Source organism: Hippoglossus hippoglossus, chromosome 2 (assembly GCF_009819705.1).
Source record: "Hippoglossus hippoglossus isolate fHipHip1 chromosome 2, fHipHip1.pri, whole genome shotgun sequence".
NCBI lineage: Eukaryota > Metazoa > Chordata > Actinopteri > Pleuronectiformes > Pleuronectidae > Hippoglossus > Hippoglossus hippoglossus.
Genome location: NC_047152.1, coordinates 6,328,205 through 6,345,660, shown reverse-complemented (window position 1 = coordinate 6,345,660; position 17,456 = coordinate 6,328,205). Strand labels below are relative to the sequence as shown.

At 41.7% G+C, this 17,456-nt stretch overlaps 1 protein-coding gene across 5 annotated transcripts; it reads right to left on the bottom strand.

The window, feature by feature from the left end:
• Positions 1–226: 226 nt before the first annotated feature.
• On the bottom strand, positions 227–17,223 carry LOC117777765 (voltage-dependent L-type calcium channel subunit beta-4-like). Of its 5 annotated transcripts, none has more exons than XM_034612716.1 (14): positions 16,978–17,223; positions 15,169–15,252; positions 10,597–10,767; positions 10,372–10,494; positions 10,124–10,251; positions 9,281–9,357; positions 8,815–8,834; positions 7,636–7,716; positions 7,124–7,182; positions 6,838–6,947; positions 6,511–6,662; positions 5,293–5,388; positions 4,984–5,169; positions 227–4,604 (listed from the first exon to the last, which is right to left on the bottom strand). In XM_034612716.1, exons 1-14 carry the CDS (start codon positions 17,038–17,040, stop codon positions 4,344–4,346), a joined length of 1,611 nt encoding a protein of 536 aa, XP_034468607.1. In that variant the 5' UTR covers positions 17,041–17,223; the 3' UTR covers positions 227–4,343. The 5 variants fall into 5 exon arrangements, with proteins under 5 accessions (XP_034468607.1, XP_034468598.1, XP_034468617.1 ...); XM_034612707.1 differs by having other exon boundaries at positions 227–4,607; positions 16,978–17,220; XM_034612726.1 differs by lacking the exon at positions 9,281–9,357 and having other exon boundaries at positions 227–4,607; positions 8,815–8,833; positions 16,978–17,217.
• Positions 17,224–17,456: the final 233 nt, after the last annotated feature.

Below are 17,456 nucleotides of genomic sequence, written 5' to 3'. Positions count from 1 at the left end.
GTATAGCAGCTTTTCACTTGTAGCCAAAAACAATTGGAAGTACCTACTATTCACCACTAGATGTCAGAGATGTTACTGAAAACCCCAGTGATTTTTATGTGATGTCCTCAAGTCTTTGCTAATCATTTAATTGCCAATCAAAGCAGCAACAAAATTAACCACAATACGACAAAGAACATTTGAGTTCTGTGATCCTCATTCATTACAGTAAAAACGCACTTTAGACAACGTCAGAACCACTCTTTTATTTTGAAAAAGAAATGTTTTAAGTCACTTGTACCCTTGCCTTAAAACACAATCACTTCCAATATCGTTTATTTTTCAATAGCTTCTTTTTTTTATAAATTAGAATGGTATATTATGCATGCAATACCTCATTAGCTGCTTAGGTTTTCATCTTCCACAGAAAAAAACAAACACAAAAAAAAGAAAAAATCCCTTAAAAGTCCAGAAAAGGGTGGGTTGGAGAAGCCAGAGCATGAAGCGATGTACAGTTTGCAGGTTGCATAGTACAGTACATGTAGTTCCTCATTTTAAAACAGCATGCCGTTTGTATTGCACATTACTGAAACTTTTTATACTGGACCTTGCTGTTGTTCCAAGTGTCCCGCATGGGTGTCGTCTCATTTCAGCACAAGTATACAGCAAATAGCATCTCTCAAAGACATTATGTACATTTATTTGTTATAAAAATAATTATACCAGCAAATATTCATCTAATACTTATCTACTGGAATAAGTGTTTTGCTTCTTTTGTTTTTTTCTTCTTCACATTTTACCAAAAGAAAATCCTCCCTTTAAGTTTTGTATTTCGTGTTCACCTTGAGATTTAGTCCATGAAAAATACAATTGGTGGTGATTTTTTGTTTTTTGCCAGAGGTGAAAGGCATGTAAAAGAAGGCCAGGATGGAGAGTTTTTGTTTTTCTTTTGAGGTGAGTGTGGTGTTGTTTTAGTTCTGATCTACCTCCACGATTCAAATGGGGCAAACCTCTGTCATCGTTTCGCGTCGAGGCATTCACAAAGAGAGGGCCGGTGGGATGCTGGTCTGGAAATCCCTTCTGATTGTCTCAAGCAGCCCAGCTCGACATTGGTTGGCTTGATTTCGAATGGAAAATGGCTCCCTGTCCAAACAACCAATGGGATTTTAATGCCAGGGGGCAGAATGAGACAGAAAAGCATGTCTGTAAACACTATGCACTTTCGTTTCCATCTTATACCAGATTCACATTGTAGGAACAGTTGCTTAAAACCCACCTTTTTTTGCGTACTCTTTTGTGCTATGCGACTATTTCTCCACATCTATACAAAGTGTCCATCCAGAGAATATGATGCCTAATTTTAAGTTTAAATCAATAAATCAAGAGCTGTATTTGTATTTCATGTCAGGCTTAAGTTGTAGTCGGTGACGCGAGGAGGAGCCCTTTGAAACTTATTCTAATCAGGTCTTGAAAAGTAGGTCAAGAAATCTTGAAACTGTGTCAGGCTATAAAACTATCAGGGACAGTCAAATATCCTAAAACCCTAAATATAGGACGGAGTTTTTATCTATGTTCTAACATCCTGACAAACAACATCTGACACCAAATTGATTTTGGGGTGAAAAGTGCTACAGACTTCAACCTCATGAGTCATTGTGAGATACTGTGAGTTTCTAATTATTTATAAGGGAAGATTTGACTTGTATGATTTTAAGGAGAAGGGATCACCGTCAAAGCATCAGCTCTGAACTTATATTCTTCTTTTCTTTCAGTCTTAAAAAGAGAGAAATATAAGAAAATATAAATGTTTCAGAAAGCACAAAGCTTTCTGTAAAGTTGGAGGAAATGGATCATCGATGTAACACTCATGCTTACTATTACTATTACGTTTTGTCAGAGGGGAAGACGCCAAAAGGTTCCGATTTTATAGCGACTGTTTCCCACCATACGCATTCGATGTCGGAGAAAACATCAGGACGGCAAAAACAATGTTTATTTCACAATTGGTTCCTTTTAATATATTTATCTGGCAGTGCGTCCGACTTGAAAAGTCAGAATATAAAGGAAAAAACTTGACTTCATTTAAATTAATACTAGGATCTATTGAAGGAATAAATGAATGGCCAAAAACCTTACAAATCTGATTTCAGAAAAATTTTGTTTTAAATTATTTTACGTTTTAAGTGTTGCATCTCAGTTTGTGTATTTTATTTTGAAAAATGTACTTTCATTCCTCAGTTATTTAGCTTTTGGCATTGCACTGGTTCAACGTAGAAAATCAAACTGATCTAAGCATAAGATTCAGCGAATGTGTGTTGAAAAACGTCACAAAACACATTAAAAACACACTGTCTGGGAAATACATAAATAAATAACACGTCCCGACAGCAGCCACAATTTCCTCCGTCTCTTTATCTCGTTATCTTCCGACTACAAACTGTAAATCACGTTCTAATGGTCCTCTTATTTACTACACTAGATAACGACTTAATTATCTCGTAGTTTCAAGATAACAAATTTAATCTTTCAGTTAAATTTAATGTTATGTTTCGCAAAAAGTAATAATTTCAAGGCAGTTTTCAGATTTAAAAGTGGCGACTACTGTTATCTGAAAATAAAAAACAATTAAACCATAATCTTGATTATTTAAAATAATATTTTACACTGTATTATGATAACAAGCCTTAAAATCTTTATTAGCAACCTCTGCTTTCACGTGAAGCACCATGTTTGTGAGGTAAACGATCATCATCTCAGCTCAGTGTTTTGTAGTGTTTCTCTCAGTGCACTTTCCACCATATAACAAAATTCTGAATAATTAGAAACTATTTTCATGGTGACGTCTCCCTCATATGAGTCATGCAATCCACTGAAACATTCCTGAAGGACAAAAACCAACACGTAAAAAGTTTCCGGTGTACCATTTCATTTCAGAATATTTAGTAACAAACCTCAGGGTTCCAGAGATATCATTCATCTTTAAAATTTGGGCCTCATTTTTCAGTTTTTTTTTTCTTTCTTCTTTTTTTTTTTTTCTCGGAGAAAGGCGCCCTATACGTCTACAAACATCAACTTGATTACAGGAGGGTTCTATTTTTTTTACGTTTGGAGGGAGCATGCTCTGCAGTCAGGACAACATGCCAGCTACACAGAGGATGAACATGATGCAACCGACCCTGCCACGTCACATTTTAAAATCCTCCGATCCCCTAAAACCAGCAGAAGGAACTTTGACGGCGATAAATCAACCAATTGCATGACTTGCGGACTGACGCTTCGAGCGACATCTGCACGTTAACAACTTTCATCGCTTATAAATGCAAAACAAGAAAGAAATAAACAGTTCCCGATCTTCGTATTCACACTGGCAGGGGCTAAAATATCCTGAACTGCTCAGAAGGTTTTCACACCGTTGGTTTTTTATGCCGCTCCACATCTCAACAACATCAAATGCATCTCAAGTAGTATTTTGCTATTGTATTTCACGCCACAGTCCAACACTTCCCTCTAAGTGCTAGCTGTTCAGAACAGAAGCAGTATGGCCTTCCCCTCCAGCACGACTGAGATCTGATCCCAGCACCATCTGAATCTGTCCGGTTTATGACGGCGAGGGTCTTCACCCAAATGAAATCCTAACGCTATGCTACAGAAAAGCTGGCCTTGCTCAAAAGTGACTTTTCGAATAGCAAAATAGTTTGGGAATTTGAAGCACCAGTTTTCAAAACTAGCAGCCAGAAGTCATCCGCCCGCCCCCTCGGAAAGAAATCGGACCTCCGTATCTATACCTCATCGTGGAAGAATCCAGAGTGCTCGGTACAAAATATCAATGAAGTGGATGCGGAGGTTGATCATCTATCAGCATGCAATAAGCTAAATGGTGAGAGGATTTATACATGGCCCAGCAGCCTTCAGCAGTCTGTGTGCAGTGGACCTCCGTCCGACCGGGTGCGATGTCCCAGGCACTTAGACGCCCACGCACCGTCACCACCTGACCACTACCCATCATACGCTGGCTGACACGGGCAACAAGCTGCTGCACGTCTGCTGAGCATCGCGTTAGTACAACTCCCAAAAGGTCCCAGTAACATAAATTTGAAGGAATTTATTGAAGTTAAACGTTCCTGAAACCTCTTTGACTACTCGCGCTGTTGATTGACGGGGTTGCCCTGCAGCTTGATTCAAAATAAATACCTGACATCTGTACATGACTTTGACTTTGAAAGAGAAATAAACAGCCAGGTATGCAAAAGAAACAAATGCAAAAACCAAACGGGTACAATTTGGGACCATCTTGGCTCTGTTGCAGCGTTAGTTTTGGGTGGAATCTGGGCCACTTGGGGCCCCCAGTGGTGGGAGAAGTGGGCTCAGAGCCGGTGCCGGGAGTCATGGCTGTAGCTGCCCGGTGAACTGCGATTGCGGTGTGGTTTGTATGAATCCTGATAGGGGTCCTGGTAGTCCTGGTACGGGTCCTGCTGCTCTCGGCTATGCTGCGAGCCGGACGACATGCGGTTGCGTCCCTTGTGCGCCCGCTCGTTATGGTAGTTTTCGTCTGACGTCATCAGGTTGCGTCGCTCGTTCAGGGTGGAATGGTCTCCTGTGTGGTTGCTCTGTCGCATTCTTTGGGTCTGCTGATCACATGAACAGAGCAGGAACAACACCACTCAGTTGGACATCAGCCTGTGTAGATTACATGTTCCTAACACTACATTTCTACCAACAAAGCCAAAACAAGCATTGAATTTACTGCACCATCTTGACTTGGTTAACACAGACACACTGCGGATTATAGCTCAACTGCATGGAGGCATACATTTTTGTATAAAACTAATTAGTCTGCTACGTCTTGCACTGATCCTGGACAAGATTTCTTTACACTACGACAGAAGAGATTACAACCGAGACCCACAATATTCAGTCATGGTGTGAAAAAGCGTTAAAGCAAATATAAAAAGCTCATATTCAGGTTCATAACATTGATTTGGGACCACGGGATGAGTTCTGTACCTGCAGTCCAGAGATGCTGGTGGGGTAGGGGGTGAGGGTGGTGGGGCCTAGGTTGCGTCCCAGCAGGGGGTTCAGGGGCGTTGCCATCGAGGTGTGGGTCGCTTTCCAGTAGGCCTCCAGGTATTCAGCCAGGTGCTCGCAGGCGTCCTCTAGCTGGTTCTCGTCCAGGATGATGTCAAACATTTCCTGTTGACAGAGAACAGAAAAGAAAGATGACGTGCAAAGAAACGAGATGGAAACTGACGACGCTATGCCATAAGATTTGAAAAAGCAAATCGTCAGCCAGTGCACTAGGATGTGGACACTTACCGGAGGACACTGGGCCAATTTGTCCGCCGCCACGAGCTGCACGTTCAGGTGTTTGCTCTGGGACTTTCCTCTGGATTTGACCAGCCTCTGCAGGACCTGGACGGCACCACACGAAAGGTACATGACGCTCAGGTTACAGTGGAGCTATCACAGATTTGGGTGCATTTGTGTCAGATCGCCGTGCACCCTCATCACCACATGTGCAGTGTGATAGTGGCAAAGGGATATGGAAGCTCTTTGTCATAAATGAGTGATCAGACACATAAAACAACTGATGCAAACAGAAACCTGAATACGGTGCAGCTACATTCATATTGATGGGGCGAGATTTAACTTAATATCAGAATATCAGCCTGTTACCGTAGCATTTTCTCATGTTATACTTTAGTATAAGTTTCACAGATGACAAAATACTTCATCTTTTGGCTCATCAGCATCTAATTATCATAAGTATCAGGACTTTGAAAAGATTGTGTTAGAAACTGAATCTAATCTGAAGAAAGAACCACAGAGACAGATGAGGAGATGTTTGGTTGTGGCAAAGAAAGAATGAGATCTAGCGTCAAACTTCTTTATTCTCGTAATATTACGACTTTTTTCTTAAAAATACTAATACTTGGTCGTTGCTTTCAGAATTTGTTTGGACACTGGTCAATTGTAACAAAGCGAGCGTTTTGCATGCTAGGAGGGTGCAGTGTAAAAACCAGTGTGGGAGACCAGGAAGTGATGGTCTGAAGACGCACAGGTGTAGCGTCTGGGAGGGTCTGGACTAGTCTGTAGACCCCAGAGTAGAGAAAGTGCAGCAGGTCCATGCAGAGGTGCTTCAGTGAAGATCTGAAGCCTTCACCAGCTTCACAAAGTGCTGTTAACATTACCCAAGAATTTGCCATGTATATTTACATCTGAAGCGGCGTCCTCTTCTATGGAGGCTGCCATGTTGCACCGCCATGGTTCTAGTAGCCCAGAAAGGACAAACCACATGCTGACTCTGGCCTTCTGAGTATTGATACCTCAAGGCCACCAACGTTTCTCCTACATGCTTGGTAGGGGAGATCAAGCTGGAGGGGTATTCTGCAACTTCACCACTAGATGTGACTAAATCTTACACACTGAACCTTTAATTTTGGTCCAGGGTTGATTACTCCTGTAAACCACTGAATAAAAAGGTTTTTTAGTCTTACAAAAACCTGCGACTGAGCACAGTATATTATACAGTACCTTTGGCGAGGAGACCTTAACGTGGACGATGATGGGGGCCAGGGAGGTCTTGAGGAGCTGTGCCGGGTGGTTGATGGTGTCGGCGTCCAGCACCACCAGCTGCAGGGAGCGGGCCAACTCGAAGATCCTCTCGATCTCACTCTGCACCTCAGCTGATCGGACGAGAAACGATTCAAATACAATCAAACTGAATATCTTTGGCTTCATGTTTGGACAAAACAAGAAATGTATAGACTTTACATTGACCCCTGGAAAAATCATAACGAATAATTTAGTAAATAATCAAAACTAGAAAGATAATCTGCAACTTAATCCAAGTTTTCTTACCTAAACTGGAGCGAGTGTTGGATCTTTCGATGATGGCCCTTTTACTGGGGTTGTTGAGAACAGAGCGTTTGGCTAAAGATATATCTGCAGTGACACGTGTGATCGATATCCTGTAAAAAAAACAAAGAGATTCTTTAAAAAGAAAACTAAATTAATTCATTGGCCAGAAATGACTTTGTGAAAGTCCCTCCGCTGTGCATGGGTAAATTGACATATTAACAAAATAAACCACAATAACCAATGAGAATTAAACACAAAAGTCATCACAGGGCATAACTTTTCTTACCTGCCATCAAATCTGTGCTTGAGGAAGTCGAACAGTGCTTTCTGCATCATGTCTGTTACCTGCAGCAGCAAAGACAGATGTTTTTTCCCTTTTGTCCGTTGCACATTTAAACTGCATCCATCACATTGTCCAAAAATAATATTCTATTAATGTAAACAGTTTCATAAAAAGCAATCAGGAAGTTCAATGAAGACTTGTCTTCCCACAAAAGCTCAAATCTGCCAATTACACAACATATTTCCATCTGACCTCTTAGTCTCCTCATTAGTCTGCCTGCAATCTGGATGTTAACGTGGGCGATGACACGCTCACAATTAATTGCGCCAACAGCAAGTTATTTTGGGCGACAGAGGCAAAGTCATCTCCTTCCTGTAATCTTGTCATTATTGCACTGACAAACATTTAATCATCACTTCTTTATTTGCTTTATTTTTAGGTTTCGCTCAGAGAGACTGACTCAGCGACATTCATCCACACGAGCAAAAGGCAGATTTTCTTTCTTTCCAGCTCACCTCGTAACCCTTGAGCGAGGGGCCCACCAGCACCACAGGCCTCATGGAGGGGACCACGTCATACGGGGGGATGTGCTCCGTCTGTTAACGCAAAGATACTTGATCAGCGGCGGTCGACTCATCGCAATCAACAGGACCCAAAAAGACTCAAACACAGAGAAACAGATAAAAGCAGAGTCATGTGTTGAATGGGAGGCTGACATACATATATTTCCACATTGGGACATGTAGCAAATGATAATGTGCTAATTGTTTGTTTTTCTTTTAAATCAAATATACTGACGCAATAAATTCCTGCAAAATGTCAAAACATATTGACTGAGTTTACATCGCTTTTCCTGATAATGACTGTTTTATCATCTTAAGGAATAAATACATAATTTAGTAAATTACTTCTGATCAACTAATCAAGGTTTTCTCATTTGCTACACAGATGGATGGATGATAAACTACAGTAGGACCCATTCACACAATACCAGACCAAAGATCACAGTAAGAAAGAGCACCACAACACTGCACCATGCCAAAGTGGTAACACGAGATACTACGCAGTTGTGTAAATCGTAGGGAAATATGCGAAACAAAAAAATAAAAAGGTCTTTCTTATTGGATGAAGTTGGGCAGTTATCACGGAGGAAAATTAAAAAAATGATGTATATTATGTACTTATATATTATGTTATCTTTTTAGTATACAGATATACATTTTATATTATAAATATATTAAATAAGTCAAAAAGAAATGTGCCTCAAAAGTGTCAAATATATTAAAACAAATAAAAAATACTTCTGGAGAAAAAGCACATTGTATTTATAGTTCATATTTATGTATATTTATATTTATGTTAAGTTTGTTGTTGATCTTTTTTGTGACGTATTTTTATTTGACCTTTTAAAAGACGTTTGAAATAAAGTGAAATGCACTAAACTCTGTATGTTGTTGCAGTTTTGACTCTTAGCACTAACGTACTTTGGCATCACAGTGATGGTGATGATGCTGCACCGTATACTTCAGTCGAGCTGAAGTATTTCGTGCTCTCGGATGTGGCACGAGGTCGCAACTTCCCGTCAGACTAAAATGTCTCGGAGCGACTCGTTCCTGTCATTCTATGATGGCGACGACAACAACAGTCGAGTAGATGGTAAACGAGTGTTTGTTTTTTTACCGTCACCAACTTACCACTTTCTGTTTCTGCTTTCCTGTGGGAGGGGAGAGAAGACAGTGACAGTGTCGTCAGTAGCTGCGGTGGATTAGAGGCGTCACCATAACATCTCTACCACACATGAGCCTGACAAAAATAACCAGCACCATATGATATTAAATAAAATATGTACATGAATCACAGTTTCTTTTGTCCTATTGTTATATTCACAAAGTCACATGAGTGCACTTCAGAGGGGGGGTCATAGTCTTGGCGTTGGGTTCACACTGTGGTAAGCTCCAGTCTCAGAGCGCCTGCAGTCCTCAACTGGAGGAAGAGGAGGATGATGGGAAAATGTACCAACAACTCTACGCATTGAACTTATGCTCTATATGCAGAGAGGCTTTGGAGTCTTATTCTCGCTATGCCGCAGCGGTTCAGGAGGCTCGGCTCTGAGCCGGCCGCTACCAGCCCTCGTCCCCCGCCCCCGTCCGGTGCTCTCACCTGCCGAGGATATGAGGGGTCGGATAGAGGCCGAGACCTCATCCTCTACACTGGAAGAAGAGTTCCCTCCAGACTTACTGGAAAAGACAAGAGGGGATAAAAAGAAGAAGAAGACAGAAACAGAGGTTGGTATTAATGCGGAAAATGCCAGAGAAGGTGTATAAAAGGGGTTAGTGATGAGGTAACTGCAAAGGAAAAGAGCAAAGTGATAAAATAATCACATTTTATCATATATGAATATATACAATAATCAGCCCCACAAATAATGGCAGCGTTTCTCAGTTACAGTGTAAACATGGTCCTGGTTAATGGGGTTCAAACGTCTCTGCCCGTCTGAGACACGCTCGGTGACAAAAAGCCACAGGAGTCAAAGGAGTAAGTGAAACGCTGAGGCACCGCAGTCGAGTGGGATTAGTATTAAACTCAACAACGAGGCTTGAAGGAAGTGCATGTGAGTTACTGTACGAGCTCTGGACGACAGAACCTTCAAGACACATCACACACACACACAAGGAAACAGCGAGGCTGATAATTACAGCTACAGAAATTAACACATTTGAAAAAAGGAACCAACAAATGTTTGAAAACGTAATCGTAGCTTAAAGTAAAAAGATAAAGTGGTGGTTAACCTGTTGGACCAGTATCTGCCATTTGAATTTGAATGTGCAACATAAAAAGATTCAAGTAAAAATACATCTCTGCACTGATTTGAATTTCGATCCCCAGTTCTTTTAGGTGCATTGTAACGTTCTTGGCACAAGAATAATGTTCAGCAGTTACCTCTAATATTCATTTTAGCTGCTGTGTTAGTTTGTGGGATGAGTGTGTTTTCCTGTTACTCACCCTTGGACTCGTCCTCTCTTTTGCTCCTGCTGGAGCCGGATGTTCTCGAGCTTCAGGGGGCTGGGGATGAAGCCGATCTCACAGCCCTCCTTCACCAGCCGACCGATCCACCAGTCATTGTTGAACTTCTGAGGACGATAACATGGCGAAAAAAGAACACAGGGAAAATGGAAAAACTTCTCATGAGTATTTGGCATCAAAAAATATTCAAGTAAGTGTCGTATTTAATAAAAAAAAAAACACATCACCTCTTTTATGTGGAGGAAATCCTTGGCGTCGAAGGAGATGGCCGTGGCTGGGACTGGAACATCCTCATCCAGGGCACCACAGTAGCTGACGTTGGTCCTTACAGCAAACGCCACGGGTTTAGTCTAGAGGACGGAGAATGAGAATATTGATGTATTAACAGAATATTAATGGAATAACAGAATATTTACTGGCCAGTTAATATTAACTAGACGGCAGGATTGCACCTTGGCTCTCTCCAGTTGAGTGGTGGCCTGCTGCTCCCTCTCCTGGCGGCTCTGTCCCGGTCCTTGGCTCTGGCTTGGGCTCTGGCTCGGGACCGGGGCCGGGACCTCCCGCTCCTCCTCCAGAGAGACATCTGAGTCTGATGGTCTACTAGTGTATGAATCAGCTGAGCCCTGCGGAACGGAAATCACACCTTAGGTTAGAGAAGCTGAGATGTAAAACTGAGAACAGAGACCTGATGATTTTCAAACGTAACGGGGGGAGTGTTGGGACTGAAACGATGGGTCAGAACCCGTAAAGTCAGCAAATCTCTGAAAATGAATGATCTACATATGACTAATGCAAATTATCAAATGCACGACTCACTGTTGAAAACCCATTTAACCGAGAACAGTCGGGAATCATGGGCTCTGAGGTTCATACAGACTCATGACGTTGTTATAATTGTAATAAAAACGGACTGTAGCATAACTTTTCCAGATATTTAGAGTTACAACAACAAACAACTATGGAGCCTCATGATATAATACAATTAGAACGGTGCTCAGGTGACGTTAGATAATGTAAATACACGACAAATTGTATAACGTAGGTCCAGTCGTTATATCTTTAATCTTTAGTCAGAGTGGGACTGATGCACTGATGCTTTCTCCCTTTAACCGTCACACAATCAGAACTTCTGATAACAGTGAATTGACAGATGACTGTCAGACGTTTTGGGGGTTTTGCGTCGGTCCTGCCAAATCCAGAGTGGTGGCTTGGCAGCGCCACTGCAGACCAGGTGAAATGAAGTAGAGGGGAGCAGACTGCCAGGAGCATCTCAGACAAAGTGGAATTTCTGTTCCCGTGCCGTCAGCAGTTTGCATGAACACACGCGGCCAAGGCCTATACTGATATTGGGGAGTGAGAAATTTCCAATATACACGTGAAAAAAATGGAAATGATTCCTAAGAAATGTAATTGAGGCTCTATTATAATTATATATATATATTTATTCATTACCAAACTAAAAAGAAAGCTCAAATACAACCAAAAATATATATCTTGTAGTGACAAATTTAGCACAATTTTCTTACATCAAATGTGAAAATTAACGCATTAATCTTTTCTGCATTTTTTATTTGGTAAAATAAACGTTTTCAAGTTAGTTTTAACATCTATCTGCCGCAAAAACTACTCCACTCATTCCCATGAAATGTTGGTGGAACGTGACCGAAGAGAGAAGCCATAAAAACTTGGTGTTGATCCAGGAATTGTTTTCAAAAATATGTGAAATGATCCTACTAGTGAAACAGAAGTCTGAATATACAATATCTGATTTATAAACTTTGTGCATTAACACCACTTGCATCCATCAGGCAGGTTACAGAGGCTCCAGCAATCGATATCAAAATGGACGTTTTAAGGTTTGTGACTTTGTTTTCTTCTCCATTTTCTAGCACTTCAGGGATATTCTTAATCAGCCCAGTCTGTTGAGGCATCTCGGAGATTTCCAGTAATGCAATTTCTTCCTTTTTCTTCTTGCTTAGACGTAACCGGACCAAAGTTGCTTCGCTCTGCTGTGTTAATCTAAACACTCAGCCACTAATGATGATTCAATTAAGGAAGACCATTAGTCTCGAGGAGATCAATCAAGCTCGTCGTCATAGCTAAGCACTTTTGGCTTTTTACAAGCGAGCAGAGGCAGCGCCTGACTTCAGCACGCCGCTCGTCTGGTGCGTGTTAATCACAAAGTGGCACGTCCAGGAAAAACCCAAATTTCAGATAATACACATGTTAATGGAGAAACAGGAAAATCCCAAATATATCTGCTGGTTATTATCTGTTGTTTAAAGGAGCATTCCACTAATTCCACACATTCAAATCAGTTTTTCCAGTTGTGTGACAGGAAAATGACCCATGATGATGTCATAGTGATGTCATCAAGGTTATCTCCATTTGGAAGTGGACAATAGAAATTGTTACGAGAAAAGCCAGTGTTACGAAATGATTATGTAAGGTTTGAAAGACAAGGACGTTTATTAGAGAGGAAGTGTGTCATGAAAAGACACTGTTGAGTTGCATTATGGGAATTGTAGGATTCCAGTATTTCGGGGGTTGAACCCACACTAGAAAGTAAATGAGGATATCTCGGTCTTTCCAGTTTTCCATCTCTCACGAGTACAACTCACACAACAACAATATGTAAACGCCGTTAACCGTCACAAATGTGTCACGTTGTCGTGATGCACGCACGCCCCAACACCGTGTGGAAGCTTTTGAGGTTGCACTGTAGCATCCGAGCCATTATCCAATGGAGTAGCTCCGGCATGTGACTCATCAGCATCAGAGTCCACTTAATGACATCACGATGCATGTTTCAGCGAGCCTCGGCGGAGCCCGCGCGGCACGCAGTCGCAGGGTCAGGCACGAAAACGCTCGGCTGCACATTTTGTTTTTTAGAGAAAAAACAAAAGGGGATGAATGCAGAAATGTGACGCGTGAGGATTTGTCGTGTGGTCGTGCGACGGGGCCTCGAGGGGAGAAACGAGTGCTTTCACGTTCCATCTTCTCTGGAACAGAGGTGATGAGCACTAAATGGCTCCTCCTGGCTCCGGTGGTCCCCTCACGGCACAGATCGCAGCCACACACACACACATTGGGAGAAATATATATATATACAGGAATGCGTGAATGTCACACGTCAGAAGCCATCTGCCTAATGTGCACCCCCTCCCCATCACACACACCGACACCCACCCACACACCCACCCAACCCCCTTCCAGTCAAGCATAACCCACGATCACGCTACGGTGTGCTGTTGGAAAAAGAATTAAAGGCCTCTTATGTGTGTGTGTGTGTGTGTGTGCAGCTGAGCCACTTCCATCAATAAAACACAAAAGCAGATTATCACACACACACACACACACACACACACACACACATCCAGACACTCACCGCCTCCGAGTCTTCAAATCCATGCAGGTACAAATTGTCATACATGGAGGTTTGATATTCCAACGAGTGCCTCTAGAAGAATGAGGGGAAAAAAAATGAAGAGTGGAGGCGGAGGCGTGAGGAGGGGGCACCACAGAGAGCAAAAAAAAAGGAAGGATGGGAGGGATGACGACAATCCCTTCACTCCTCAGCAGAGAAGAATAATTTATATATATAAATAAAAAAAGATCTCCCCTCCCGTCGGATCACGCCTGGTCCTCCCGAGGCCCCGTCGCTTGATGGATGCAGCTTCTCCCTGATCCCACAGTGCTGCTGGCTGGCTCACATTATAGGATGGAGAGGCTCTCCCTGGAGGTAGCCCAATCCTGGCATTTCATTTCATCAGGCGTCCGCACACACACACTCACACACACGGACATACACACGCACCCACACAGACACACACATATACATATACACAGCGAGAGGAGCAGAGGCAGAAGCAGCAGCAGCAGCAGAGCGGTGGATCCTTCCTCAATATCCAAGCCTGATGACACAGCCAATGTGCACGGAGCTGATTGGCTGGCTGGATGTCCACTCAGCTTGGATGAGCGCTCTCCTTGATTTTTTTTTTTTTGTGTAAGTGCAGGAGGTAGCGGGGGATCGGGGGAGGGAGGGAGGGAGGGAGGGAGGAGTGAAAGAGGGGAGCAGCATCCTCCATTTCCCTGTTTCCTCTCATCCTTCCTCTGCTCATCTATTCTCTCTTGACAGCAGAAATACATACATTTGAATTAGATGTATAGATTTGATCCACGTATTTAAATTAATTGAGAATTAAATCACGAGCGGTGGAGCCACTGCTAGAGTGAAAATCCAATTTGGTCCAGGGCCGTGACCAAGATTTCATAAAGTCCAAGTTCCCCCCCGAATGCTTCTATTGTGTAAAGTAGTTTGTGTGAGATTGTTTGTATGAGAAGTGCAACACAAATAACGTCTGTTTCATTAGTTGATCGATATAAATATGTCACCCTCGGCTTTGGAGAATCGTGATGGCCACAATCTTGTGTTATGGTCCGAACAGATAATTTATCAAAAACATTAATTGATAAGCAAGTTGATCCATTAGCTGCAGGTCTGGGTCTTATATTGAAAACGGTCAAGGAAATAAATTCACTTCTAATGCAGCAGCAGTATTTTCAGGGAAATATGCATCACTTTACTATGTGTTGCAGTGAAGTGGGCCTTATTTTCCTTTATGCTTTATATAAGAAAATATTCTCTTATTCGCTTCCTCTTTTATTGCTGCACTGCAAATTTCTGCTAGCAGCAAATTACTGCCCTCTGCAGGCGATGTCACCCAATTGCATCTGTGCTGATAGATGTGATAGAAACAAGGGCAACATATTCTCATCATGATATTATTGTACAGCACAAGTTGCATTCGCAAACTCAACAGGACGCATTTAAATGTGACACGCGTTTTTCTCCATGAGGTTGTCGCTCAAATACTGATTTTAAATAACATCAGTAGGAAAACAAACGATCCAATGTGCACTAATCCTGAAAGTGAATTAATTAAATCTGTACAATCCCTCTTAACGTTTCTATGAATACAGTCAGTCTCTCTCTCTCTCTCTCTCTCTCTCTCTCTCTCTACCTGTCTGAGGATGAAGCTGGTGGAGGTGGTGCTGCCGTCAGACCTCTTCAGTCGGCTCCTCCTCGAGTAAGTCCCTCGGTTCACCTGCAGGAGAGCAGGAGGACGCAAGGTGTCATTCACACACAAAACCCTTTGTACAGAGATTCAAGGGCTTCAATAAGGTCAAATAACAAGATAAAGTTACACACACACACACGTAACATGTAATATAAATCTTATACTTACTTGCTGACTATCTTAATAGTCTGACCTTCCAACAGTGTTTTAAAATGATGTATGAATAAACTTTATTCTTAATAATAGTATCATACTGTATATCTTTGCATTGTATGTTGGTCTTGCCTACTTGTTCTACACCTCCTGACTTTCTCTCCGTCTCTTTCTCTTCCCAAAGTCCAAATATACCAGCGGAGGTCGTCTCCAGGGAGCGAAATTAATTATCTGCCAAGTGATTTGCTCCATTTCTGTTCAAGCCTCCAGAGAGAATGACAATGTCACCGTAAAAAAAAAAAAGAAAAAAAAAGGAAGCCAGAACCTACTTCTGTGAATGTATAAAAACAGGGCCATTAATCTGGGCCAGCATCTCTCTCCTCTGTCCCTCAGTTCACGCCAGCGGCCAAAAGCTGAGGAGACGTATGAAGGATAAAGTTAGAAGCTGCAAGTCTATGAATATCCTGCGATAGAGACCTGTGAGCCGCCTCCAGTGAAGACTGAGTTAACATGGAGCAGGGGCTGATCTTTACAGACACTAAAAAACAATCTGGAAATCACTATCCAAGATTATTGGACATAAAGTTAGTGGAGGAGGCAGGAACTGGTTGATTATCCTTACATGTATATACATAATTACCAGGTAAATATTACAGCAAGATTACATTGATGTGATTAAAGAACATTATTCAGCAGGACAATATGGTTCCAGTTCCAGTTTGACTTTAGATCAGAGCAGATGTGCAAATTCAAACTGAAGGTAAAATGTTCTTTTACCTGTTTTTATTTATTTCTATCGTTATAGTGTTTGCATGGTGCGTTTATTCTTTTATTCTAATGGGCATCTACAGGTTGGGCTTCTAACAATAAAGTTATCTTATCCTATGTGGACTAACTCAAACACACTTAATAGTTAAAATACATTATGGAGAATGGCAGAGTTTGTCTTTTATTTCATCATGTGTTGAGTTAAACATGAGAACAATTCAAATATAATTTACATCACTATCTGCCAAGTGTGAAGCTGCAGCATCGAGGCAACATAGATTTATAAAGAGTTGTTCTTGTTCTAGGCCAATTATTCAAAACACCTCAAGACACATTAATAAAATATAATGTATTAAACGATCAAAAAAATCATCTCCACTATATTTGAGTGTTCTTTACTATTTTGAAGTCGTTTCGTTGTTTATGTAGAGTTTTTAAGTGCTATTTATTATTTAGAAGTTGTGTATGTAGAGTAAGTACCTGGATATAGTATAATATATATTAAGTATGTATCTGTATGTAGTGTGAGTACCTGGATATAATATAAAATATAAAGTATGTATCTGTATGTAGTGTGAGTACCTGGATATAGTAAAATATATATTAAGTATGTATCTGTATGTAGTGTGAGTACCTGGATATAATATAATCAGTTATAAAGTATGTATCTGTATGTAGTGTGAGTACCTGGATATAATATAATATGTATAAAGTATGTATCTGTATGTAGTGTGAGTACCTGGATATAATATAATATATATAAAGTATTTATCTGTATGTACTGTGAGTACCTGGATATAGTATAATATATATAAAGTATGTATGTAGTACCTGGAAGATGGGCGCCTGGATGCCCTCTCCTATCTTGTTCCGGATGTAGATGTGCCGGGACATCTCAGCCAGGACCTCGGTCCAGAGGGCGGGCTGCTCCGGTCCAGCCCAGCGGGGAGGTGGCGGGTTCCGGGCCGCGCGCTCCAGCTTCACACCGCACACCAGCTCACGGACACGGGGCGCACGCGACCCGCAGCTTCCCGCAACCGAGATGCTCTGCCCGGGACACGCGCCTCACCGGCTGTGCGGCAATGTGCGTGAATGTTGGACGGAACCACTTTAGAAACATGAGGAGGGGGGGCTTTATTAAAGAGACACCAGGAGACTATTTAAACATAGGAACTATTTAATAATAGGAACTATTCCAAAACCTAGGGAGGGAGGGGGAACTCTATTAATGAGGGACCAGGTGACTATTTAAACATAGGAACCTTTTAATATAAACACAGAAAGAAATATTCATTTTGAATATTAATAAG

What these genes read in the sequence shown, in the direction of transcription:
- LOC117777765 (XM_034612707.1), bottom strand. Translation starts at nt 17,040, where the DNA reads ATGTCCCGGCACATCTACATCCGGAACAAGATAGGAGAGGGCATCCAG. An exon ending in GAAAGCAGAAACAGAAAGTG is followed by an intron (nt 7,717 to 8,814) that starts GTAAGTTGGTGA and finishes TTGCGTTAACAG; the next exon opens with ACGGAGCACATCCCCCCGTA. An exon ending in CCTCGCTCAAGGGTTACGAG is followed by an intron (nt 7,183 to 7,635) that starts GTGAGCTGGAAA and finishes TTGCTGCTGCAG; the next exon opens with GTAACAGACATGATGCAGAA.